Genomic DNA, 27,129 nt, shown 5'->3' on the forward strand with positions numbered 1-27,129 from the left:
GAAGAGAAGAGAAGAGAAGAGACGTGGAGAGGGGGAGAAAGACACAGACATAGAGAGACAGAGAGACAGACAGAGAGAGAGACAGAGACAGAGAGACATAGAGAGACAGAGACAGAGAGAGACAGAGAACATAGAGAGACAGAGACAGAGAGACACATAGAGAGAGACAGAGAGACAGAGAGAGAGACAGAGAGACAGAGAGAGACAGAGACAGAGAGAGACAGAGACTCATAGAGAGACAGAGACAGAGAGAGACATAGAGAGAGACAGAGACACAGAGAGAGAGGAGGGGAGGGGGAGAGAGAGAGACAGAGAGACAGAGAGATAAAGAAAGCTTAATCTAGCCTCAGCTGGCTTGGTGGGGCTGGCTGCCGGCTGTCTCCCTCTATCTCGGGGAATTCCCCTCCTAACTAGAAGCCGTCGAGCTTGTGTTCCTTCCTGCAGCTTCTCAGTCAGCTGAGGAGGATTCCGATTGTAACCCCCCTCCCTGAGACCCTTTCCCTCCTTCATCCTTTGAAACTGGTGAGTAACAGACATTTATTGGCCTGGGGGAGAGGGCAAAGAAGGGAACAGGTCCCTAGGCTGAGGGTTCTTCTTTCTAAATATCCCTATCATAATTCCTTCTGGGTCTGAAACAAAAAACAAAGGCTCCCCCGCCCCATTTCCAGTCTGACCCTTCTCAGCCCGGCCAGCTGGGTCATCTATTCTGTTTCCTCAGCTTTCTTCCTTTATCTCCTTTTCCTATTCTATTTTTTAATCTGCTTCCTTTTCTTTCATTCTTTTATCTTCTTTCTTCCATTTCTCCCATTTTTCCTGGTTTTGGGAAAACATAGGTTGATTTGGGAAGATTCTGTTTTACCCTTTGATTTCCTCTGAGAGAAATTGGGATGGAAAGGCCATCTCTGGGAGCTTTGGATCCTGAACAGGAAAAAGTGTATGGGATATTTAGAGCAGTTGTATAGGATTTTTAAAGTGCTGTCTTATACAAGTATGATATCAAAATAAAAGAAGTGGGTTCCTCACCAGTAGTTAGTTAGTTAGTTAGATACAAGTGATAAAGCTAAGGGCATTGGTAGTAGTGACCATAGGAGGATGAGAAAGTAATCTTTAGTGCTTCAGTTTCTAAGAAAAATGGTTTTTCTCCAACTTACTAGATGAGAGAGCTGGGTCTATTCTAGGGGATAAGGAGAAGAGAAGAGAATTGAGAGAGGTCTAGGCAGGAACATCAGAAGAAGCCTGCCCAGCACCTCAAGAGGGCATTGGAAGTGAAGAGGTTCTAATCTGACCCGGGTGCTTAACTATTGCACCTTGGGGGCACTTCAAAGTTTCTTCAGTAATAAACTATGGGAATTAGACTCCATTTCTAAAGTCCCATCCAGTTTTAAATTTTATGAGGTAGAGGAGTGAACCAAGTGGACTGGACCAAGCCAAGGAAGGGATGAGGAAGAGGAGCTGAGAGAGAGCCAGCTGGGGAGAAGGAAAAGGAGGAGGAGGAGGGGAATAATGGAGTAGAGGTCAAATAAAGGAGACTGCTGGGATGAGAAGTAGAGTCAGGCAGAATTAGGTCAGAACTTTCCAGAATTAGGAAATTAATCTGCCCTATTAGTCTCTTTATTCATGGTTCCTTAAAGGCCAGTACTTGACTGTACTCTGTTCTCCTCATTCTACTGCCAGATTAGAAACTGGAGGCTCCCAGTCTTAAAGTGTGAGCCTGCCCCAATCCCAGCCTGGCTTTGCCCCTCACATCTCGTCTGCCTCAACCAGAGGAGAGCCCAAGGTCTATCTGAGGTCTCCTCAGCAGCTGTTAGAGTGGGAAAAGAATGACAGTGTTGGCCCTTCCTTGTTGGAAGATCTGGGTTAGGCTCAACTGGGCTGGGTCCCATGGGGAAAAAAGACTGGGAATTTCCCCCAGTGGTTCTTTGCCTTTTCCTGTTGTTGGGCTCCCTATCAACCTTCCAGTGAAAAGAAGGTGTGTAAGAGGATAGGCTAGAGATAAGTGTGAGACTGAGAAAGGCCACCTGAAAACATGGAACAATTTCCTCTGTATGTAAGAGACCAGATCATTCTGCATTCTGCGGTCTCTTTTGCACTCCCTGTGAAGGGTCCAGAGACAAGTTGGAAATGCCCCTCCTTAGCTCCAGAGAGAGAGAGAAGCTGGGGTCTACTGATAACTTATATTCCCCTTCCTCTAATAGTTTCTGAGGGTACAAAGCTCCGAAAATTTCTTGGGTTTAAAAAGAGACAGGAATGGATAATGGGATGGGGAAAAGATTCCAACTTGTACTAAACAATGTGGTAAAATCCTGAATTCATGACCCAGGAGGTCATATTCCAGGGTCACTACCTGTGTAACTTGGGCAGGTCACTTCCTGATCTCTGGACCCCCAAGACCCTAATCTATTAAATGAATGAATCAGGTTACATCAGAAGTTCCAAACTCCCTCTCCTGCTACCCTCCTATCCCCCACCATTTGAAATTTATCAAGACTATTTTGCAAATAAAATAAGATCCTACAAAAATTAATCTTTTCTGCTTTTCAAGTACATATGCATCACAAGCTAAAATTTATTTCCTTCCATTTTGAGTAAGGGGCATGGAAAGGAGTGGAGGGAAGTTTACCAAAAGCCAAGGGGCATAGGGAGGAAAAAGATTGGAAATTCTATAGTTCTGGCTTCAGAGTATGAGTCTGGTAAGTCGTGGCAAACACCCTGTGGGGAACTGTACTTGTCCTTGTAGGAACTTTGAAAGAAGTTTTCCCTCTTTGTTGAAGTTAATAATACAGCTCACATTTTTAGAGGTTTGCAAAGAGCTTCACCTACATTATCTCATTTGATCCAGAGATAAGTAGCTCAAAGTTGTACCCCCAGTCCCAGGCTTTGGGGGTTAATTTCCTCACCTGGAAATCCCCTTTCTAGCAGGTGTCTGGGGTACGGGGAACTCCTCCTATTCTCCATTCCTCCTTTTCCAAAAGGGGTGCCCTGTTGGGAGCTTCCTGAAAGGAGGAAATCTGAAGAGATAACCCGAGGAGAAAGAGATGCTTAAATGTGGTTGTGGGTGGGTGGACAGAGGCTCCCACAGAGGCTGGTGGGAATTTGATAATTTTGCATTTGTGGGTTTAGAAGTGGATTTGCAGAGGTAATGTGGTATCATAGAAAAAAACTCGAGACTAGGAGTGAAGAGACCTTTATCTATTATGCTACTGCCTTTCCAATGAAGAGTACATAACCTGGAGGGCTTTGGTTAGGCTGTAAGTTTCAAGGATGGAACATTTCCCCCCATATTTATCCCATAATGATGTGATTAACCATGCTTCTAATGTGGGGAATATCTTGAGTCTATTTTCTCTCTCACCCATACCTCATTGGGAATGAATGATAGGATTAAGACTTTGGAGGATAGCCATACCTATGAAGGTATGAAAAATGAATTTAATTGATTAGGTGCCTTCTATGTACCTTAGCAAAAAATTGAATTACAGTCCCTGCATTTAAAAAGATTACCTTCTATTAAAAATTATTTCTATCTTAGCAATATAATGATTTAAAAATACAAATTGTCCACTTTAAATCCTGTGCTCTTGAAATATTTTTAAAATAATACTTCTAATCTAGTACAAATTATGATACTATCAATATCAGTCCAAACAAGACTGTGCATTAAAATACTTTTGTGTTTAGTAGCAAAATGATACAGTTTATTTTCTGTATTTTTTTGGTTCTTTCAAGGCAGTGGCCCAAGGTCACACATGTTTTTAAGGCCAGATTTGTACTCAGGTTCTCCTGACTCTAGCATCAGTGCTCTAGTCACTGTGCCACCTAGCTGCCCCTAGTTTTTGTATTTTTTAAGAAGTGTATGATGCAGTGCCTGAGTTTTAATTCAGAATAACTCCACTACATAGCAATATAATTTCAAGAAATTATATCAAAATAAATTATGGTGTACTCATTGTTCTTTCTTTTAAAAATATTATTCCATCCTTTCATTCCAATTGAGTGAATTAAAAATAAAACTAAACCTGGAAGATAAAGCCCTCATTACTTAACTTCATAGTCTGGTAAAACAATTTTTCATATTGGTCATGTCCAAAATGTCTGTCTCTTTCTCCAGTTTAAATTTATTGTCTCTTGAATCAAAACTCTCACTCTTTGCAGATGGCATGCTTAGAGGATCCTAGAAAATCAACTAAAAAACTACTTGGAACAATTAGCAACTTTAGTAAAGTTGCAGGATATGAAATAAACCCACATAAATCATCAGCATTTCTATACATCACCAACAAAACCTAGCACCAAGAGATAGAGAAATACCATTTAAAGTGACTGTAGAAACATAAAATACTTGGGAGTCTAACATTATATAAATACAAGTATTATATTATTATTAAAAATTATATAAACACAATTACAAAGCACTTATCACACAATTAAAATCAGATCTAAACAATTGGGAAAATATCCATTGTTCATGGGTAGGCTGAACTATTATAATAAATTTATTGCCTCTCCATTAGCCTAGTGATGTTTTTTCATTTTCATTCTTTTGGACTCATAGTTTATCATTAACCCAGATTCTGAGAAGGGGAGAGAGTACACAAAGATGAGTGGAAACTGGGGAAAGTTATTTTAGTTTAGAAAGTTACAAGGTGGTAAGAGGACAACTAGTTGGCCAGAGACTGCTCCTGGAGTCAGGAGGACCTGAGTTCAAATCTTGCTGCAGACACTTAATAATGACCTAGCTGTGTGGCCTTGGGAAAGCCACTTAACCCCATTGACTTGCAAAAAACAAAAAAAGTTACAAGTATTGTGAGTAAAGTACATGTGGTAGAGTAACACAACCTTTCCAGGAGCCAAGACAGTTGATTCCTAACCTTAGTCACAAACATTTACCCTAATCAGTCCAGACAAACACCCTCCTGGTCATATACCCTTTACACAAGCTTTGTAATATATAGGTCAAGACATTTTCCTTCAGCATGTGAAGCCTCTTCTTGCTCTGATGTTCTATGACTAACTGTTTTCTGATAAACTATCTGAAAATTTTTAAAAGGGGGAAGTTTATGTTTGGTTTTGGTACTTGGTGCTTCTTCAGGTTCAACCTCTATCTACTGTTCCTTTAAGGTCCTTGCTCACTTGTCTGTCCACCATCACATTCTTTGAGAATCTACTTACAAGTTATTGACTGGTAGGAGTCTTAAGTTGTAAAGGAATGAAGCCAGGATGAGAATTACAGATTCACAATCGACATTTAAGGGAATATTTGTTGTCATTGTTGAGTCATTTTGAGTTGGGTCTGACTTTCAAGACCCCTTTTGGGATTTTCTTGGCAAAGATACTGGAATAGTTTTGCATTTCCTTCTCCATTTAAAGGAATGAACAGACTCCTCCCAGAAATCATAATTCCCTTTTAAAATTGTTTTTGTCTTTGTAGATCCAGACAACTTTGATTCTCAGATTCTGATCTGAGGGAGGGGGATAATGGCCTTGAGTAGGTTAGAGTTGGGTTGATTCTATGCTGTAAATGGTGCATCTGCTGTTTCAATCTCATTCAGCTTGCTCTTCCTTCCTTCCTTCCTTCCTTCCTTCCTTCCTTCCTTCCTTCCTTCCTTTCTTTCTTTCTTTCTTTCTTTCTTTCTTTCTTTCTTTCTTTCTTTCTTTCTTTCTTTCTTTCTAGGCAATAGGGTTAAGGGACTTGCCCAAGGTCACACAGCTAGGTAATTATTAAGCATCTGAGGCCACATTTGAACTCAGGTCCTCTTGCCTCCAGGGCTAGTGCTCTATTCCCTGTGCCACCTAGCTGCCACCCTTTATTACTATCTTAATGAAGTAATGTCTTTGATTAGACTGTCCTCCCAGTTTGCAAAAATAGTCTTGTCATAGAGCAGGTGGCTCAGGAGCTTCTCTTTTGGAATGCAAGGTCTTTCTAGGAATAGTCCTATAATAATAGTTTGTTTTTCCTTAATATTTCTTAACCCTGAGAGGACTTCACTAGTAATATTAAACTGGCAAGGATTTTTATTGGGAATATTCCACTCACTAAGATACAACTTGGGTTGCTATAAGATGAGGCTTGAGAATCAGGGGGTTAGAGATTACTATGGTAGAGAATGGGCCTGAGGGGCTCTAGGTCTATGCACTGTGAGCATTTGTGAATGTCTACCTCTGAGCATATTTGCTTGTTTGTGCATTCAGCATAATTAAGAGGTATAAAAGAGAGCCTTCAAATTGAGAGAATCTCAGAGATTATCTAATATAGCCTTGTCCTTGATTCAGAAGTTCCCCTCTACAATATTTCTGTCTTCCTTCTTTTAACAACACCAGTGATAAGGAGCTCCCTCTCTTGCTAGGCAGTATAATCCTTGTTGGATTGAAGGTCTTTCCTTCTTGATTGAGCTGAAATAGCCTTGTAATTTTCCCCAAAGATCTGTCTTTTAGAGCCAAATAACATGTCATCTTACTTCTAAACACATGGAAAGATAGCAATCATCTTCTCAATGACTTTGCATTTTCAGGCAAAATATATCCAGTTCCTTCAGTAGAAGTCAGTATGAGACTTTTGTATTTTATCCCAGAAGCAATAGGGAGCCACTGAACATTTTTTTTTTTAATTAGGAGAGTGGCATGGAAACATCAATTCTGCAACTATGTGAAAGAAAGATTGCAGAGGGGTGAGATTAGAAGCTGAAAGAACAATTAAGAGGCTACTATTGTGAAGAAATGTATTAATTAAAGAGCTATTGTAGGACTGAACAATCCCTTTTTTAATTTTTTAATTTTAGGCAATGGGGTTGAGTGACTTGCCCCAGGCCACATAACTAGACTGGATTTGAAGTCAGGTCCTCCTGACTCCAGGGCCAGGGCTCCATCCACTGGCCGCCTAGCCGCCCAAATCCTTTTTTTTTTTTTTTGAGGCAGCTGGGGTTAAGTGATTTGCCCAGGGTCACACATAAGTGAGTGTCTGAGGTCAAACTAGAACTCAGATCTCATTCCGACTCCAGGGCCAGGGTTCTACCCATTGCACCACCAGCTGCCCCCACTGAGCAATCTTGCAACTGGTTGAATCAGGAAGGAAAGAAGAGTCAAGGATGGCTGCCCTTGGCTTGGCTTGGACTTTGCATTCCTAACACTTAATAACCATTTTTGACCAGAGCTCCAGGAGCCTCCTTGAAGGGACTGGAGTCCTTGACTTCTAATAATTATAGCTAGGGGCCGCTAGGGGGCGCAGCGGATGGAGCAGCCGCCCTGGAGTCAGAAAGACCCGAGTTCCAATCCGACCTGACACTTAACAATGGCCTAGCCTCATTAAAGGCCAAAAAAAAAATTAAAAGATGGCATTTCACGGCACTTGATGGCTTGCAAAGCGCACCAAGCAGGTGCTATCAGTATTATTTTTATTTTAGCTTTTGCAAGGCAGTGGGGTTACGTGGCTTGCCCTAGGCCATTATTAAGTGTCTGAGGCCGGGTTTGAACCCGCGTCCACCTGACTCCAGGGCCGGTGCTCCAGCCGCCCCGGGTGCTATTATTATGCCCATTTTAGAGAGAAGCAAAGCCCTGGCCCAGGGGGGTTTCGAGACTCTTCCGGGGGGGGGGGTGTGAGGTAGCATTCGAATTCAGTTCCTCCTGACACCCCCCCCCCCCCCCCCCCCCCCGCAGTGCCGAGTTGAAGTCTCGGATCTCGGCGGGGTGCGCGCGTGCGCGCGTGCCAGAGCCACCCCTCCCCCCGCCGCGCGCCTCCCTGGCCCGCCTCCAACGTGGGAGTCCCATAGGGCAGGCTTCCCGTCAATCATCGGGGACTTTCCCGGGGGTGGGGCCTGGAAGCGGGGCCTCCTCACTTCCTCCCTCTCCCGCCCCTCTCTGAGCCGCGCCCCGCCCCCGCCCCCGGAGGAAGTGGAGCCGGAACCCCCGAACCGCGAGCCGGGCCGAGGCGGCGAGGCGCGGGACCCCCGCAGGGTGGGCTTGACTCGGGTAAGAGCGAGCCTGGCGGAGGCCCCAGGGCCCGGCCCGTCGCCCTGACGGCCCCGCGGGGAAGGGGAAGAGGGAGGGGTGGGGGAGGGGCGGCCCGAGCCCCCGGGAGGCGGATGGAGGCGGGGGGGGGGCATGTCTAAGTGTGTGCGTGTGCCAACATGCCTGTGGCTGTGTACGCGGGGTGTCCCACAAGTCTCAGGGCAGCCCGAGCCACCCAAACACGTATAGCGGGCGGATCTCTATAGGGTTCCTACATTTAGCCCCCCGCATGTCTAGGCGCACGGCCACGTGCAGGCATGAGCTATTAAAACTGAAAAAAGCCGCGTATGCATCTTCTACCTCCATCCCTCCTAGATAGGACCTTCCATATTTATGGACAGGGCGTCCCAGAAGCCCAGTGTGGTTCAGACACTACTAAAGCTTCCAGCTGTGCACCTGTAGCGTGTTTACCTAGATAGCTCCCCTATATGTTATCCTCTCCAGGTTTATAGACCGCGTCCCCAAAATCGTAGTGCACCTGTGAGCTGTTACAGCCCTATACAGGTGTCTCCAGTCTCGTCATCTGTCATAGCTATCTTCCGACGGGCGCCCCAGAAGCCTAAGTGCAGCTCTAAACTTTCAGAGTTTAAACTATTAAATAGTTAAAAACTTTGAATAGCTACGTTATATGTCATCCGTAGAAGATACATCTGATTAATTCCTGGTCTGCCCAATTGCACTTGTATAGCATGAACACGGGAGTGAATTTATATATATTATTAATGTGTCCCTGCAGTATATACTGTCTAGTAATCAGGATTCTACATAAGAAGAAATAACAGTTTATTGGACATATGAATAATTGTCTACCTGAAGATTACACGTATGTAGGGTGTCTGGGAATGTGGTACTAACATGTACAAATGTGTATATGTAGAGAAGTCTATACCCCAAGAGAGTGTGTGTATATATATATATATATATATATATATATATATATATATATATGGAGAGTTGTTTATGTGTACACATAGTGAATACACTATTCTATAAATGCATGCATTTATATATGTAATTGTCTCTGTTCAGTATATGAGTACAGTATGTGTGCTTGTACACATGAATGGATTTACTGATTAGTTTCAGTGTAACTGTTTACAATAGAAGATCATGTATGTACAGTGTATTATGGAAGTATGTATGTGTGTGTGCACATGTGAATAGATACACCGATAAGTTCTGAGGTAACTGTCTAATTGATAGGATAGGTGATTAGCAGGGAGAGAGAGAGCAGAGTGCAGTACCAGAATTGTAGGTAAGAGGATTTGGAGTCTGGTTAAGAAACTACTTGTGCATAGACATGTATTTATATGGAGAATTACTAACATGTGAACGCATTTGTACAATTCTGTATATGGGAGTCGTATGGTGTAGGAGATTTCGAGTGCCTGTTTGCAGTTAACTGTAATATATAATTGCATGGATGTAATTATGTGATGTTGTATATTTATGGGTGTTTAGTATAGGAGATTTCATGGGTATATGTGTATGTGTGAATATAAATATTACATATATATAACTATATGTAGTATATTTAAAGATGGGGAGATCAGCTCCCTTACATATATTTATACATGTATGTGTGCATATACATGTATACACAGGCATAAAATCACCAACAGTCATGTAGTACCTTAAAATTTGCATTCTGTATTCTCTCATTTACATTAACAATATGTATATACATACAAATGTATGTGTATATGTATATAGATACGTATGAGTATATATGTGAGAAGAGAGGATGAACTTGTGGAAGGGAATAGCTAGGTATTCAGTTCTTTTTCATTCCCAACTTTTCCCTCTGCTAGAAAATGCAGGAGGATGAGATTAAGGCTGAGGAGACTAGCAGCACCCTGGAGAAAAGCGAGATGTATATAACCTTGGGTCTTATCTTTCATTGTCCCCTAGAGACTGGGGAGCCTATATTGAGAGCTAATGCTCATGCTGAAATTGCCCACACAAAATCTGTTGCCAGGTTCTTAGGATTGTGACATAGATTTAGTAATAATAATAGCTTGCCTTTAGATAATCCTTAAATCTTTGCAAGGTGTTTCACAAAAATATCTCATTTGATCTTCACAACAATCCTGAGAGTGGAGTTCTGGTATTCCCATTTTACAGATGAGGAAACTGAGGCAGATTGAGGTTAAGTGACTTGCCCTGGGAGTCACTCAGCTAAGTGATTGTGAGATGCAAGATTGATTTACCTAATGAACTCTGTCCTAGGCTTCTTCTCTTTCTTTACTCTGTGATCATATCAGTTTCTATGGCAGAGGTGGGGGAATCATTTCTCTGCAAGGGCCAGTTGGATATTTGTAACATCATTTTTGAGCCATACAAAATTATCAGCTTAAAAATATCTTGCAATATTTGGTCAAACAATTAATTTACCCCTAAAATGCTCCTAATTTTATTGAATTTCAAATCCTGTCTGCAATTGCCTTGGCAGCCCCGGACCAAATGATTTCACAGTCCTTAATACAAAACATTCCCTATCCTGTTCTATGGGTTCTTCTCTTTTCTTTATGTAAAAATATCCAGCTCTGTCCTGAACTTTAGTCCAGTATCAGTGTTTTTAATTGGATGTCCTGGAGGTATCTTAACACAGGTCCAAAAGAGAAATTTCTATCTTTCCTCTCAGATCTCCCTCTTTTTAAAATTTCCCTATTTCTGTCAAATTTGCCACTATTCTTTATTCATCCTGATTCAAAACCTCAGGATCATCCTTGACTTTTCTCACCTTCACTCCCTCATAGCCAGTATATTAGTTGCCCAGGCTTGCCTCTCAGCATATGTCCCCTTCTCTCTATACTCATAGTGATACCTCAGTAGCCTTTCTTCTGGTCCTCCTTACCTCTTTCCTTGACTAAGTCTCTTGGGCAACTAGGTGGTGTGCAGGTTAGAGCACTGCCCTTGGATTGAGGAGGAAGGGAGTTCAAATGTGGCCTTAGACGCTTGCTACTAATTAGCTGTGTGACCTTGAGTAAGTTACTTAACCCTGATTGCCTTACATCCAGGACCATCTCTAGTTGTCTTGATTCATACCTGGCAATTGGACCCAGATGGCTCTGGAGGAGAAAATGAGGCTGGTGACGTAGCACAGCATCTCCCAATCAAATGCAATGACATGCTTGTCATGGTATCACTTTCCTAATGTCATGGGCTTCTTTGAAAATGGATAAAATAAAAAATAAACATTAAGTCTCTCAACTGATCTCTTTGTTTCCAGTCTTTCTCCTCTAATTCATTCTACAAATATCTGCTAAATCGACACTCCTAAAGCAGTCTGTCCTTGCCACTGCCCTGCTCAACAACCTCTAATAGTTACTTTTTACCTCTGTTTTACAAAGTTAACTCCTCTGGCTTTTAAAACTCCTGCCTACTATTCTAGTCTTTATTACACATTCTTCTTATCCAAGTACTCTATGTACTTGACATAATGATCCTCACTACTGCCTACCCCCCACCTGGAATGTTATTCTTTCTCAACTTGGACTTTTGGAATCTCTGTCTATCTTCAAGGTTCACCTCAAGTTTCTCCTGTAAGAAACCTGTCCTGAGCCTCTTAGTTGTCATGACCCTTCTTACAGAATTTACTTGGACTATTTTGTCTAGTTTTTGTATTTATTTATTTTTTGAATGTATTATTTCCCCCTAATGAAGTATAATCTCCTTGAGGTTAGGGATACTTTTTTTTTTACTTTCTTTTTTTAAAATTAATTTTTATTAAAGATACTGAGTTTTACAATTTTCCCCCCAATCTTACTTCCCTCCCCCCACCACCCCACGGAAAGCAATCTGTCAGTCTTTACTTTGTTTCCATGTTGTACCTTGATCCAAATTGGGTGTGATGAGAGAGAAATCATATTAGGGATACTTTTTTAACCTTTGTTAAGGTACTCTTGGTAAATGCTTGTTGAATAAATTGAGGTCCTATCCTGGGAATACTAGGAGAGAGACTGTTGGTGATCTTGGACTGCATGGCTGTTTCCTCACCTGTAAAATGGGGATCTGAATAACACCTATCTCACAGGGTTGTTTTGAATATAAAACAAATTCAAACCATCAGTAAACTTTTCCTTAGGTCTTATACCAAGTGTTGGGAAAACAAAAGAGAAAAGACAGTCACAGTCCTAAATGGGTTTTACAGTCTAATGGGGGAAACAATGCACAAACAAATATAAACAAAACAATCTATATCCAAGATAAATAGAAAATAATTAACAGAGGGATAGCACTAGAAAAAAAGAGAAAAGCTTTCCATTAAAAAAAAAAGAATTTTTAGTTGAAATTGAAAGGAAACTAATTGGAAGATCTGGAAGCATTCCAGGCATGAGGGACACCCAGAGAAAATGTCAGGATAATAGTAATAAAAAATTTTGCAAACCTTAAAGCTCGATGATGATGATGATGATGATGATGAAGATTATATCTCTTCAAGGAATTTACATTTTAAAGTGAAACAGGTTTTGGGAAAGATAATAAATAAATGAATAACAAAAGAATAATAACACTGCCTTTTCACTAGTATTCCAAGAATAGGAAGATTACTTAGGGTTGGAGTTGTCATATAATCCTTCCTACACGAACTAGACCTTGAAAGAAATATAGCTGGTGAAGCGGAAGAGATAAAGTCATGGTTCCTTCTTGGGGCAGTGCGAAGAAGTTACAGGAGTATAGTGTAGATTGAGGTTAATGATGGCAGATCCAACTGGAAAGATGATCCAGAACAAGGTGGTTGTGTCTTAAATGCCAGGACTTTATTCTCCAGACTGTGGGGAGTTGTCGCAAGTTTTTGAGCTGAGTAGGGGCTTGATGAAAAGACATCATTTCTTCTCTTTCCCTCTGATGTGCTATTTCTCTGTTTCTTCTTCCTGTTTCTCTTCCTTTTCACTTTTTGCATTATCATATTTGCTTTCTAAACTAGCTTTTTCAACTGATTTCTGCTGCCTTTTCCAGTTTCTACCTCCACTTTATGTTCTCTTTGGCAAAAGATAGTATGATATGTCTGATGGAAACCTCTATTCCCCACCACCCACCTCCATCCCCTTTGGGGACTCATTCTTACTGCTACTTCCTCTGTGTTCTTAAGTATTTCTGCGAATGTGTTTCTGTTTTGGGGAGGGTTTGAAGGAGAAGGAGTATGACAGGAGAATGGAGATCTCTCTACTATCTTCTTTTTTATTTTCTTCTTTGAGGGGAGATTAGTTTGCATTGGATATGTATATTAGGGTCGTTATTACAGCATCCTTGTGATGAAATATCGGGTTCATTTTTTTAATATTCAGTTACACCTCAGTGAATGCTTAAAAAAAATCTTGTTATGCTTTCCTCTAGCTTTCAGTGTTGGCCTGAGCATCTGGGTTCTATCATAGTAGTAAGTTCATTTGCTTTTTCTCTTTACCATTTTGATCTCCAGACTGACATTGGCTTTCCCAAAAGAAACTTGTAAACCCTGTTTAGGAAGCTGATGGGTTCTAAAGAACTCAACCCATGGTTGAAAATCTGTTTAGTCTAAGAACTCACTAACCAAAGACTGTTAGTTGAAGCAGGAAGGCTTTAGACTTGAATATGTTTCATTTATGGGTTACTCATACTTAAGGAGAGCAACAGTTGGGAAGAATGAAAACTGTGTCACTGGAGAGTCATCCTCAGGAACCCAGTGTTGATATTTTTATAGGGTGCAACCAATGGAAGGGTTCCATAAGTCAAGGAGCATTTGTCAGTTTTCCCCACCCATCTCAGGCATGTTCCTTCTTGCCAGTCACCATCCTCATGATCAAGTACTTTGCTTCTGCCCTTTTAAGTCCCACTTACCCTGAGGTACCAGCTATGTATGGACTGCCCTGTGTCCCAGTTCTTTTGCTCTACCTTAGCCCCTGAGAGAAGGCAGGGAGAGTAGAATTTGGAAGGGACACTTTTGCTTCTCTTGAAGTCTGAGTTGTTTTTCCCTGATTTGCCTTCCTCTCTCTCCTTTCCTTTCTCTGAGTTTCCTCCAGTTTGAGCGAATTTTCAGAATCATAATTTTGTCACTGAGAGAGATGAACAAGCTTATTTTTTACAAATGCCCTAGAAGCTTTCATTATTCAGGGTGAGTTTTACTGCCCCTAAACAAAGATCTAGGGAATGTTTGTACCCAGTGGAATATCCCAGACCTTTCTGCTTACTATTCAACTATACACACACACACACACACACACACACACACACATATGTATATATACATGTATATATATATATGTATATGTATATGTGTATATACTAAGAAAAGTAGGAAGTTGTATTAGGGTTGTGGGGGGAAGGGAAGTATTTGGGTAGGGAACCAGTCTACTAACTTGAGGCAATTGGGAAGAGCCTTGATTTCCCCACTTGGGAATAGGATGTTATTAGAATTACATTAGACAGTATGAAGGCTGAGAAGTATTTGAATAGGAGAATGGAAGGTGGTGGTGAGATGAAACAAACAGGTTAGTGAATAAGGAAAAGTGAAGCTGTTTGATATTCATAGAATAGTGGTTCTGGAGAAGTCTCATTATTGTCTATCAGATCCATTCTGTTCAGAAAGAAAGGGTTCTGTGGTCATCTTCTTGGAGATCTTAGAAATGCATCTGCTTCCCTTTTTACTTGGCTTGCTCTGGTAGGTTTATCATTTTATTAAGTGCCTGCTCTTTGCATGTAAAGGAGAACAACATCAAATAAAGTAAGGTAGGAAAAGTAGGCCAGACAGCAAAAGGCATTATGTAGAGAGTGTGTGTGGGGGGGGGGGGCGGGGAAAGGGAACAGAGATGTGGTTTATTGGGAAATTAACTGATTCCGGAGGACCTGGGTTCAGCTCCTATTTTGACCTGCTTGTTTCCCATATGTCTTTGATAAGTCACATGATCTTCTAGGATCTCACTTCCCTCAACTATAGAGTGGGACCAGATAGGCTCTGAGGATCTATGGTCCAGTTAGGAAGGAGTTGTCTAGTCCAGATCAAAGGTAACAAACCACATTGTATATGGAATGAGAGAGAATGACTGTAAAGATGATTTTCTTAAGAGGAATAGGGAAAGGGCAGCTAGGTGGCATAGTGGATAAAGCACCGGCCTTGGAGTCAGGAGTACCTGGGTTCAAATCCGGTCTCTGACACTTAATAATTACCTAGCTGTGTGGCCTTGGGCAAGCCACTTAACCCTGTTTGCCTTACAAAAAAAAAAAAAACTAAAAAAACAAAGAGGAATAGGGAAAGGGGAGGCTAGATGGCACAGTGGATAGAGTACTGGTCCTGGAGTCAGGAGTACCTGAGTTCAGTTCTCAGGCACTTAATAACTTAACCCCATTGCCTTGCAAAAACCTAAAAAAAAAAAAAAAGGAATAGGGAAGTTTGAAGAGAGTATGGCTCTAGGGACAAAGGTTAGTAAGTTCCTTTTTGGACATTTTAAATTTAAGAAATAGCTAATGGATATAAAGTGGAGATGTCCAGCAGCAAATGGTGATGCAGAGCTGAAATTCAAGATAAGGATTAGGACTAGTTAACTTTATAGTTTTGGGAATAATTTATATAGAGATTATAATTTAATCCATGGGAACTAATGAATTGGTTAATAAGTGTGGGTGTGTATATGCATGTGTTTTACCATCTAAATCTTGTAATTTAGCTAGCTTTTCTTTTAAGTACTTCAATGATAAGTTATCAGAATAATTATATTTAATACTACTATTGTTTTAATGTCTGATGTCTTGTTTATCTCTCAGTCTATTTTTATTTTTGTCCTTATCTTCGCTCCTTTTATTTATTTATTTATTTATTTAGGGGTTGTTTTTTTTTTGCAAGGCAACAGGGTTAAGTGTCTTGCCCAAGGCCACACAGCTAGATAATTAAGCTTCTGAGGCTGGATTTGAACTCAGGTACTCCTGACTCCAGGGCCGGTGCTCTGTCCACTGTGCAACCTAGCTGCCCCTTCACCCCACCCCTTTTTTAAAATTCAGTTGCAGCATAATAATTCATTTTAAGTAATTTTTCCATGTAGTTCTGTGGGGTTTTCTTCCTTCTCCTTTCTGCCACTCTCCTCTGTTTTATGGGTCATCCTATTGACATTCACACTTAAGCTTGTTGCATTTGTTTTCCCTTCCATCAAATCTTGCTATAATTTTTCTTAGTTTAAAAAAGTTAGCACTGCTATTGATATTATTAAAACAATTCAATCTTAGGGTTTCCTCTTTCCTTTTCCAACCCAGAACTAAGTTAATGGATCTTGCTTTCCCCATCTTTTTTTGGGGTGGTAGTGGTGGTAATCAACCTTTTAGTCAGTCAACCTTTGCTAGAGGCAATCCCCTTCTCTTCCCTCCTTTCTACTTTTCCCAGCTTAGTCTCAATTCAATTTAGTAAGCCTGTTATATTCTAGGTCTTGGGTCAAGCCCTAGGGATGCAGAGGCAAACAAATCCTGAATTATTCTTGCCTTCAAGGAACTTAATTTTTTTTTTCTATTTGAGGCAAGCAGCATGTACACAGACAAATAAATGTGATATTTTTATTTCTTTCTCTTTATATCTACATATTTATCTGAAGTAATTTATCAGTAAACGAAGCACTACTGTCCAGATAAATCAGAAAAGATTTTAGGAAAGGTGGCACTTGAGCTGGGGATTCCAAAAGATAGAATTAAAGAGAGTGTTCTAGGTAGAGATGATAGTCTTTGCAAAGGCAAAAAAACTGGAGATGAAATGTAATGTACCACAGGCATTTAAATGAAGACTATCTGAAGTGCAATAATGTGAAATCACTTTAGAAAGTATATTAGAACAAACTTGTGAAGGACTTTTAATGCCAAAAATAGAAGTTTGTTTTTATCTTTGAGATAATAGGGAGCCACTGAAGCTACATGAGCATGGGGATTACAATTTGGCAGAGATGTACTTAATGAATAGTAAACTGGAGGCAGGGAAAAGCTTTTGTGTATTACAATTAAGAGGTGATAAGGACCTGAACTAGGGTGCTGTTTATATGAGGGGAGAAAAAGGGATGAATAGTTACAGCAAACCATACTAAAGAGACAGAAGAGCAAACAGCTGATTCTAAGTGAAATTAGGCATAAGTAAAGGATAATCTGAAAAAGAATCAAAAAAGCAGTCATTTAAAATGAAAGCAATTTAGAAGCAAGAGCATTGACTTACATAAGGAAGAATGCAGTATGTTGTTTCCTAGCAGTTAATTTGAATATGACTATTTTCACGACTGGAATTTATTGCTAGGAAACTGCTTCAAAAAACTGTTTTTAGTACTGTTGGACTGTTGCATAATAACTTTGTGTTATTCTTGATAGAAATACAGGTACTTAGTTTCTCATCTTAAGGTCAAGGTGAGTCATTTAACACCTTGAGAAACTGTTTTAAAGCAGGAGAGCTAGTGAACAGAAGCAGAGTAGAAGTCATGTGAGAAGAGAAGACAAGAGAATCACTGGAGGGAAGAATAGAAGCTAGAATAAATGGATGAGACCCCTAAGCAGAGGAAGACATGGACAACTGAACTGAAAGCTGAGACAGTAACTTAGCGCCTTGCACTTCTGAACCTAGACTGGGAAGGAGGGAAAAAAGGGGAGAGGAAAAGAGACTTTGTTGAAAGGAGTGGATTAGAGGAAAGTACTACTGCTGTGAGCTGATTGGAGGAAAGAGAATCTTCTCTGTGGGTGAAGAACTGTCTGGCTTGCCTGCTTTGCCCTTTGGTACCATTTATAATGAGAGAGGAGAAACTTCTGTTAGCAGGGTTTCCAACTTGCAAAAGATTTCAGGGGGATCTATGAATCTAGATGGGAATTTAAAAGGTATGACTTTATTTTTGTTTGTTTTTGTGAGGCAGTGGGGTTAAGTGATTTGTCCAAGGTCACACAGCTAGGTAATTATAAAATATCTGAGGTAGGATTTGAACTCAGGTTCTCCTGACTCCAGGGCCTGTGTTCTATCCACTGCACCACCTAGCTGCCTCATATATGACTTTATTCTTGTTAATCTCTAATTGAAATGTAGCATTGTTGTGAGGATCAAATTAGATAATATATCTACAAAGCATTCAGAGCAAAGTGCCTGGTATATAATAAGTGTACAACAAATTCTTCCTTCTTTACAATTTTGAGAAAGCATTCAAAAGCTTTACCAGATTGATGAGGGTTTATGATGTAAAGAAAGGTTTTTTGTTTAGTTATTTTCAGTTATGTCTGACTCTTCATGACTCCTGTTGGAATTTTCTTGGCAGAGGTTTGTCATTTCCTTCTAAAGCTCATTTTATAGATGAGAAAACTAAGACAAACAGGGTTAAATGACTTACCCAGGGTCACAGCTAAGTAAGTGTCTGGGACTGGATTTGAACTCTTTATCTACAGTACCACTTAGCAGTCTCCAAAAAAAAAAGGTTAAGAATGGTTAAAAGACATTTATTTTATTAGGAAAATGCTAAGGTAGGATAAGTTATTCTTGGATATATGCCATTTACCTTTGCATTTTAATATTTATATGTGTATATATATATATATGTATATATATATATATAGTAGTGCAGTATTTGCTTTCTTGTTGCTAATGAATAAAGCTGTATAATACTGAGGAGTGTGTGGCAATCATATTTCTGAGTTCATAAGATTATAGAATTAGAACTAGAATGAATTTTAGGAATCTTCTAATCTAGCAGTTGTTAACCCCCAAGGGATCCATGAATAGATTCTGTGGACTCCATGAAGTTGGAAAAATTGCATCTCTATTGTCACTAATTTCAGATAGTTAGCATTTCTTTCAATTATGAATTTCAAAAAACAAATTATTCTGAAAAGAGGTTTTCCAACTTCACAGTCAACCATAGGACCTGTGATTCAAAAAGATTATGAACCCTTCATCTATATACAACCCTCCTGTTTTACAGTTGAGAAAACTGTGACCCAGAGAAGTTTGTAATATGATTTCAGTCTAATTTTCCAGGATTATTACATGTTTTCCCCTTTATATACTCCATGTTTCTACCAAATTGGCCTTTTTATTTGCCCTTACTGGTTTTTGTGTCTTTGCATAGGTTATCCTCTGGTTCCTGGTATTTAGGGAGGACTAGTATCCCTAGTGTGAGGGCTGCTCATCCTTTGGTATCCCCCCCATTATTCAACTCTCTTGTGTGTAATGTATATACTTGCAAATTTCCTACTTTTGCAAACGGTGAGGTTGGAGTGGCTTCTCATTTTTCTTTTTTTTTTTTTTTTGAGACATGCTTGTTCTTTATAATTTTGCAACACTTGGTTTTTTTTGTGGTCGTCCTTTTCATTTACATTATATATATGTATAGATATTTTTATATACACTTATGTATCTTTTCAGGCTTCTCTGTAATCATCACATTTCTCAGAGCTCAATAATATGTATTATGTCCACATAACACAATTTGTTTAGTCATTCCCCAGTTGATGGACATCTGTCTACTTTATTTTCAATTCTTAGCAATCATATAAAGTCTTGCTATAAATATTTTAGTGTATATGAGAACTTTCTTATCAGTGACCTTCATGGTATATATGTCTAATATTGCCATCTCTGAATTAAAATGGACATTTTAATCATTTTATTTCCATAATTCCACATTGTTTTAAAAAATGGTTGTACTAATTTACTTATCTGCTAATAATTTCCTGCTGTGCCTTTTTTCAGCCTCTCCAACACTGACTATTCCTATTTTTTGTCATTCTTGTTAGTTTACAGGATTTAAGGTGATATACCTTAGCGTTGTTTTGATTTGCATTTCACTTATTATTCTTGATTTGGCAATTCTTTTAAGAGATTTTTAGTTGTTTGCAATTCTTTTGAGAACTATTTGCTCATATTCTTTGACCATTCACGGTATCTATGAGGAAATGACTTTTGATCATATTATACCAGATAGCCCAAAAATCTTAGTTTAGTTTTAAGCTTTTAGCTGAATTGGTTATGTATCTTGCAAACAAGGCCTTATCAGAGAAATTTGATATAAAGACTTTTTAACCATTCCAGTATTTCCCTTTTTACCTCAGGTGCATTAATTTAGTTTGTATAGAAGCTTTTTTTCATGTAATCAAAACTAACTTTCATTTTCTGTAATTGCTTTTCTCCCTTGTTTGGTTAAATATATATATATCTCCCATGCATCATATGAGAGGTATTTGATTTACTTTCTTTCTAATTTTTTGATGGAATGATCTCTAATATTAAGGTCATATATCCATTTAAAATGTATTTTGGAGTATGGTTTAGGATATTGATCTAACCCTAATTTCTGCTGGCCTGCTTTCCATTTTTCACTATCAGTTTTTACCTAATAAAGAGTTGTTTCCTATTTATTGCTTCTGTTTTATTGAACAGTGGTTTGTTGAATTCCATTGTTTATGATTCTCCCTTGTCTAGTTTGTTCTATTGATCTACCTTTATGTTTTTTAATCATTGCCAAACGGTTTGGATGTCTGCTTGTACAATATGGTTTGAGGTCTGAAAGTATTATTCCCCCTTCATTTTTAGTTTTTTTCATAATTTCCCTATTAAAGCAATATATTCTTTTTTAAAGGAATTGTTATTATTTTATTGATTTCTCTAAAATATCTCTTTGATAGTTTGGTTATAGCATTAAAGCATAAATTAACTTGGGCAATACAATTATTTTTATTTTGTTGTCAGGACTCCAAAATAGGTACTGAATATTCCTTTATTTAAGTTATTGATTTCTTTAAGAATTTTAATACTTTTCTAAACTTAACTTCTAAGATTATTTACTTTATTTTCCTTTATTTTTTATCTCCTTATCTCTTCCTCTATTTTTTTTATAAGGTCTTCAACCATGCTGATGGTTCTTGTGTCCATTCTGTTCTCTCATGTATTATAAGAATGTATGTATATATATGGCGCAGTGGATAGAGCACTGACCCTGGAGTCAGGAGTACCTGAGTTCAAATCCAGCCTCAAACACTTAATGATTACCTAGCTGTGTGGCCTTGGGCAAGCCACTTAACCCCATTTGCCTTACAAAAACCTTTAAAAAAAAAAGAATGTATGTATGTATAGAATTCCTCTCTTCTTAGTCTATTTAGTATATCTTAGTTATATATGGGAAACTTCTCTTTGCTTGTTTATTTCTTAAATCTTTCTTTTTCTTTCCTTCTGGAGACCTTTTGAGAATTTATTTCCTTTCTTCTTGTTTTGATTATTTCAATTTATTTGGTGTGAATTTCTAGCTATCTCGAGTTGCTGAACTTTCTTATTCCTTGTTTGGTTTATCTGTAGGATTCTATTAGAGACATTGTACCATTGAGACCTTTAATAGTCTGTAACCTAACTATGCTAGAATAGCTTAAATTTTGCTTTTGAAAAAGGATGCTGACCCTGGAGCAGGGACAGTAAAGATGTGGAAAGATTAACCAGCTATTCCTGGCTCTGGCTTGCTGCCCTAAAAAACTAAAGGAAAAAAAAAACTATTTTTTTTCCCTCTTGGTAGTCTTCTTACTGCTGGCTCTGGTAGCCTCAAAATCTCATGTGATTTTTAGACTATTAGTAGAAATATAAAGTGTGTGCAAAATGTAGGAAATTAAATTTGCCTTGTTGAGGTCATATTAAGATTACAGAATTCATTCATGGTGTTCCATTTTAGGGGAGTCGAAGTTGGTAGTGTGACTAGGATGGTCAGGGATCAACTTGAAACCAAAGTGTAAGTGAACATTTGGATTTATGGAAATAGGTATATTTAGAATGTGTGGTCAAAGGGAAAGTCATATCAACAGTCTGATTCTCTAAAGTAGAGGTGGAGAAACCAAACCTGGACCTTCAGGATTTTAACACTAAAGTATTTTGGGGCCCCCTTGTTCTAGAGTGTTCTTCATTTTTCTGGTGCTCATATTTATTTAGAATAAAGTTCTGAAATGAAGAACAAGGGGGGGCCAAATATCTTTTAGTGTTAAAATCCTCAAGGTCCAGAGGATAAGAGACAGATAAGTTTTATTTTGCAGGGTGCAAAGTTACTGCCTGTGGGCTTTCTCCCTAATGGATAAGCAGCTAGCAGGGGAAAGCTAGGATTTATAAAGGATACGGGGTGGGGGGGGTGACCTGTGTCCTGGGAAAAGGTTCTAAGGGCCAGTGCAGATATAGTGATGAGAGTTTATCTCAGTGTATTCAGGGGTAACAAGGGTTTGTTTTGAGAAACATAGCTAACAATTTGTTATCATGTTGGACTCCTGTCCCTGTTTCCCAGTTTTTGTGGGATTCTCCTGGCAGCTATTGAGTTCACAGATAGCTGTTATAAATTCAAGGTTTGATATGAGGGAGGACTTTACTCAGGACTGTTTTTCAGAGATACTAGCAAGGAATATTACAAAAACATTTTTTCTCAGAACAAAGCCAGCTAGCTCATGATGTAGTCTATTATAAAGGCACAAAATGTAACTATTTTCTTTTTGCCTAGCATTTCCATGACAATAGTTAAGCAGTCTTATGATTTCTTTTGGATTCTAGATTTTCTGGCTTACACTTATTTCTGGTCTTCATTGCTTTGGTGTTCTGAGAGGTTCCTTTGGTTTAGGATTATAGTAAATATCCAGAAAATTAGTCATATCTGGTGACCAATAAACCATGTAAAGAAATCTCTTCCACTTTTTTGCCAGTTGGTACTGAAGTTTTATCTTCTGCCTTGTCAATAGCACATGGTGGATCCAGAGAAAGCAAATCCCAGGGACCCTAATCTATGCAAAACTTAGATTTGGGAGTGACAAGAATCAAGAATCTTTGGAAGCTTGGCAGCTACTGCCCATTCATTCTGTGAACACAGGGATATGTAGTTTATCACATAAGTCTCAAGTTCTATAAAGTATGCAATGAAGTAATTTTGAGAGATGCTATCCATTTTAGGGTTTTGTCGAGATATCTATGATTAAACTTGTGCCATCTTCTCAGTCCTTGTTTAACATCTGGGTTTGAAGTACAGACTCACATATCCCATTGCTGCTATTGTCACTCCTCCCTTCAAATCCTTTGCACTTTGTTTTAGTAACATAACCTCTCCTAGAACTCATTGTGGTTATTTCTGGGCCTACTCATTTGTCTGTCTGGGTTGTGAGCAGCCCCCATAATCAGCCTTTTTTATTATGTTATGCGGTCCCCTACCCTACTCTGGGAAGTACTGTGAGGGGGTGGGGGAAGAAGGCAGGAGGGGAGTTTCAGTCTTGTTTTGGAGGAAAGTAATTTTTGTGTCTCACTTTTAGGTTGTTTCTTTTCTTAAGATATCTGATACGAGCTTGGTAGAGATTTTAAGAGGTGAAATTGTGGTTTAATTAAATTAAATTTAATTTAATTTAAAGGACATAATCCCAGATAGATGTTAATTGGGGCTGGCCACATGCTTAGAGAGTACTGCAGATGTTCCTCATAGAGATTTTAAAGGAGGGAGGACTTTTATGACAGCCTGGACTGGAAGTTGGAAGATATAAGTTCTGTATCTCAGAAAATTTGCTTTATTATCTTGTGCTGGTCACTTTAGTTTCTTTGATTTTGGGCATAAAGGAAGATTCAGTTATTCTTTAATTTACAATCCTGAGGACAAGATTATTATTGATTTTTAAGGAATAGAAAAATGGTTGTTCCTGATTCTGGTTCTCTATGTTTTACAAAGAAAAGGACACTCCATTAGTTGGAGATGGTAGCCAAATACCTTCTCCCAGGTCTCTGCCCTCTTGACTTCTTTCCACAGATATATATCTGCCAAGCTCTGAAAACTGTTTTGTTTTGTTTTGTTTTTTGTCTCCAAGTCTTTTGGTCTTTGGAGTGTCATGTCCTAGAGTAGACTTGACTGGGGGAAGAGATTCATTGGTGCCAGAAAATGGACAGAGTGCTGATCCAAGTGGCTCTGATATCCTGCTGTTGTCTTTACAGTCAGGTGGGCACGAGGTCTGGTGGCCAAGCTGCCCCCATGGAAGGGCGAGGACCATATCGGATCTACGACCCCGGTGGTAAGGGCAAGCAAGGAGAGGCATCTACAACTTTTGAGCATCTAGTGGAGGAGAATTCTCGACTGAAAGAAAAAATGCAAGGGATAAAGATGTTAGGTAATGCAGACAACCCACCAACCCTCTCTTTCCTTCCTCTTCATCCCAAGTGTACTCCAGGATTTTCCTGCTCCATGAAGACCTTTACTTATGAGAACTTACCTATTCTTGGTTCCTTGAAGTTGACCTATTGCTTTTTTGTGAATCCAAGACTTACCCAAGGACCTCTCTAGATCAATAACTCCTTCTTTAAAAGCTCAGGTGAAGTAGTTTTCCTGCTGTCCCCAAATTGACAAGATGAAGAAGAGGAGGGAGAAGGAGAACCTTTATTTTTGTTCTTACTCTAGAGATAGGAGATGGAGGGAAGAGGGATTGCCTGTGGCCTGAGCGCAGGTCCTCAGTGTTCTGTATAACATTTTGTGGGGGTGCCACTGGGGGCTTTAGGGGCAAAAGTCTTAACTTGAGAGTCCTAATTTCCAGAATTATACAGGAGAGAAACAGGGCCCACAATGACATGTTTAGTCAGCATTTCAGCTCCATGTCCTATTCATTCATTTATTCATTGCTTGCTGTGTGCAAGATCCCAAACTAAGTACTCAGAGATAAAAGGATAAATACCTTTTAGAAATGTGTAATCCACTGGGTGGCTAGGTGGCGCAGTGGATAGAGCACTGGCCTTGGAGTCAGGAGGATCTGAGTTCAAATTTGATCTCAGACACTTAATTATTGCCTAGTTGTATGACCTTAGGCAAGTCACTTAACTCCATTGCCTTGCAACCCCCCCCCCCCCCAAAAAAAAGAGAAATGTGTAATCTGTTGGGTTTCTGGTAGTTGATCCCCAGTGAAGGGTGCTGTGATCTTGGGTAGCTAGATTTACCATCCATTTACCTTATTAGTCATCTTCTTCTGGTTTGGGGGATTCAGGGGAATGAAGATACGTCATCCCATCTCCCTCTCTATTAACCTTGTCTTATGACTGTTGGGATGCTTTCTCCCTTTGACCTCATTTGCAAAAGACCCTGAGGAAGCTGCCTAGCTTATGAGATTTTTTTTTTTTTAGATCTTAAGAGTTCTTGGGTGGCTAGGTGGCCCAGTGGATAAAGCACTGGCCCTGGAGTCAGGAGTTCTTGAGTTCAAATCCAGCCTCAGACACTTAATTATTACCTAGCTGTGTGGCTTTGGGCAAGCCACTTAACCCCGCTGCCTTGCAAAAAAAAAAAAGATCTTAGAGTTCTGTTCTATCACCATGGGGTGGAGGAAGCAAGATCTGCCATTCTGGCTTGACTCATGCTACAGTCTCTCCAGGAAATACTGCTATGACTTGTACTGTGATTTAAGAATCACAGGTTGACATGGCATGTAGGGGACTTCTGAAGTGAGCTTTTCCTGCTCTCTTAGATACCCTTGTTTCTTGCTTCTTCTCCTACCAAGTACCTCCTGCTAATTAAGGGCTATCCTAACAAATTATCTATAGATAGGAGTAGGGGAGAGAAATGGTGGCTCTAATTTTCATTTAGAAAGGCAGTGCAAGAAGGGACCTCTAGGTGGCTCAGTGGGTAGAACAACAGCCCTGAAGTCAAGAGGACTTGAGTTCAAATTAAGTCTCAGACACTTACTAGCTCTGTGACCCTAGGCAAGTCCCCTAACCTTGATTGTCTCAAAAACCAAAAAAAAAAAGGGTCAGTTGTGCTATGACTGAGCCTATGGTCATTTATGCAAGTTATTTTTCAGACCTCCATAATGAAGTCTATACTAAAATGCTCCTTTCTCTCCTAGTTATCAGAGTTATTTGTACCCCATCTTCCAATGGGAGAAAAGTGAGATAGTGGTAGGGTTGAAGCAATGTTTGTGCCTATGACTGCTTCTTCGTATCTTTTTCTAAGGATAGATAAATGGGAATAAACCCACCTAATTCAGATCAGCAGTTCTAGGCTGTGTTTGAAACACAAAAGCTCTATAATCATTTACTCCTCTACTTCTGGTACCTTCTGTGATTTTCAAGCCTAACCAAATGCATTCATCTGTGACTATTCCCTTTTACTATAATAAGACACAAGGGGAGAGGGACTCTGACTTTATTACTCAAGGGGCCACAAATAACACCATGCCTTTGAGCTTTAGATGGCCTCTCCACATAATCTCATGGTATTTTCCCCTACAAACTCTGCTCACTGTCACATGCCAGCTAATCTTATCCAAAATACACTGGTGTCATTCTATCCTGAAGGAAGCGCTCTGACTTTAGCTTTTATTCCCCTTCCTGCAGCCCTGAGGCAACTTCATAGCCTCTCTGCTTCTTTCATGCCCACTTATATTTCCACCACTAAATAACTCTTCTTTCCTATCCTCTTTCTTTCCACACCCAAATCCTTGAGTTTTATAATATCCAAACCCTGTCTTTCTTGTAAGGTTTAACTTTTGGGGACTGTGGGCTGGCCCTTATGGCAGGATCTTTAGTGGTAGATGTGGGAAAACTCCCTGCTTTCACAGAAAACTGGGCAGAGATATTTGGTCTTAAGTCCTTGGAGTTCAAGAAGACCTTAGGACAAATGGCCATCTTTAGTATTCAGTTTAGTATTCTCATGGGTTTGGGGAGGGATAGTTATATTTTCAACTAATCCATATCCCAGGATAATTGAAAATTATCACCCAAAACCAGAGTTTTCATTTTAAATAAGTTTTTCCCTATCCACACAAGCCATGCTGTCAACAGGCAGCTAAGGTGGCTTGGTTTGGTTTTTGTTTCCTCCACTTACTATCTCTTCTTCTACCAAGTACCTTCAACCATGGGAAAAGGGGGGGGGGAATCCAAGACATTGAACTGGAATATTCAGAATTGGGATTTAGTCAGTTTGGTAGAATTTTTTAGTTCTAGGTCCATGGTAAACAATAGACTTTGGTCAGGTAGGGACTAAACTTCCTTCCTGCACTTTTCTCCCCCTCTTGCCCCAGGGGAACTGTTGGAGGAGTCCCAGATGGAGGCATCCAAGCTGCGTCAAAAGGTAGAGGAACTGGCTAAAGACAATGAGCTTCTCCAGCCATCTCCTCCCTCATCTTCCTTTGACCACCTAGCTGAGCTCACAGGTATGATGGCAGTGGGTTATCCTGGGATGGGAG

General features: G+C 39.6%; 1 protein-coding gene across 6 annotated transcripts in view; it reads left to right on the forward strand.

Moving 5' to 3' along the window:
* The first annotated feature begins 436 nt into the window (after positions 1 to 436).
* Positions 437 to 27,129, forward strand: part of TNIP1 (TNFAIP3 interacting protein 1) — a 70,584-nt gene continuing 43,891 nt past the window's right edge. For 3 of the 6 annotated variants that reach the window (XM_074212587.1, XM_074212590.1, XM_074212591.1), the window contains exons 1-3: positions 7,855 to 7,962; positions 23,900 to 24,072; positions 26,965 to 27,096. In XM_074212587.1, coding sequence (XP_074068688.1) covers positions 23,937 to 24,072; positions 26,965 to 27,096 — 268 coding nt within the window. In that variant the 5' untranslated portion in view covers positions 7,855 to 7,962; positions 23,900 to 23,936. Of the gene's footprint in view, positions 523 to 7,854; positions 7,963 to 14,794; positions 17,809 to 23,899; positions 24,073 to 26,964; positions 27,097 to 27,129 lie in introns of those variants that run through there. The other 3 variants (XM_074212589.1, XM_074212588.1, XM_074212592.1) reach the window with 3 other exon arrangements.

This window comes from Macrotis lagotis, chromosome 1 (assembly GCF_037893015.1).
Source record: "Macrotis lagotis isolate mMagLag1 chromosome 1, bilby.v1.9.chrom.fasta, whole genome shotgun sequence".
Lineage (NCBI taxonomy): Eukaryota > Metazoa > Chordata > Mammalia > Peramelemorphia > Peramelidae > Macrotis > Macrotis lagotis.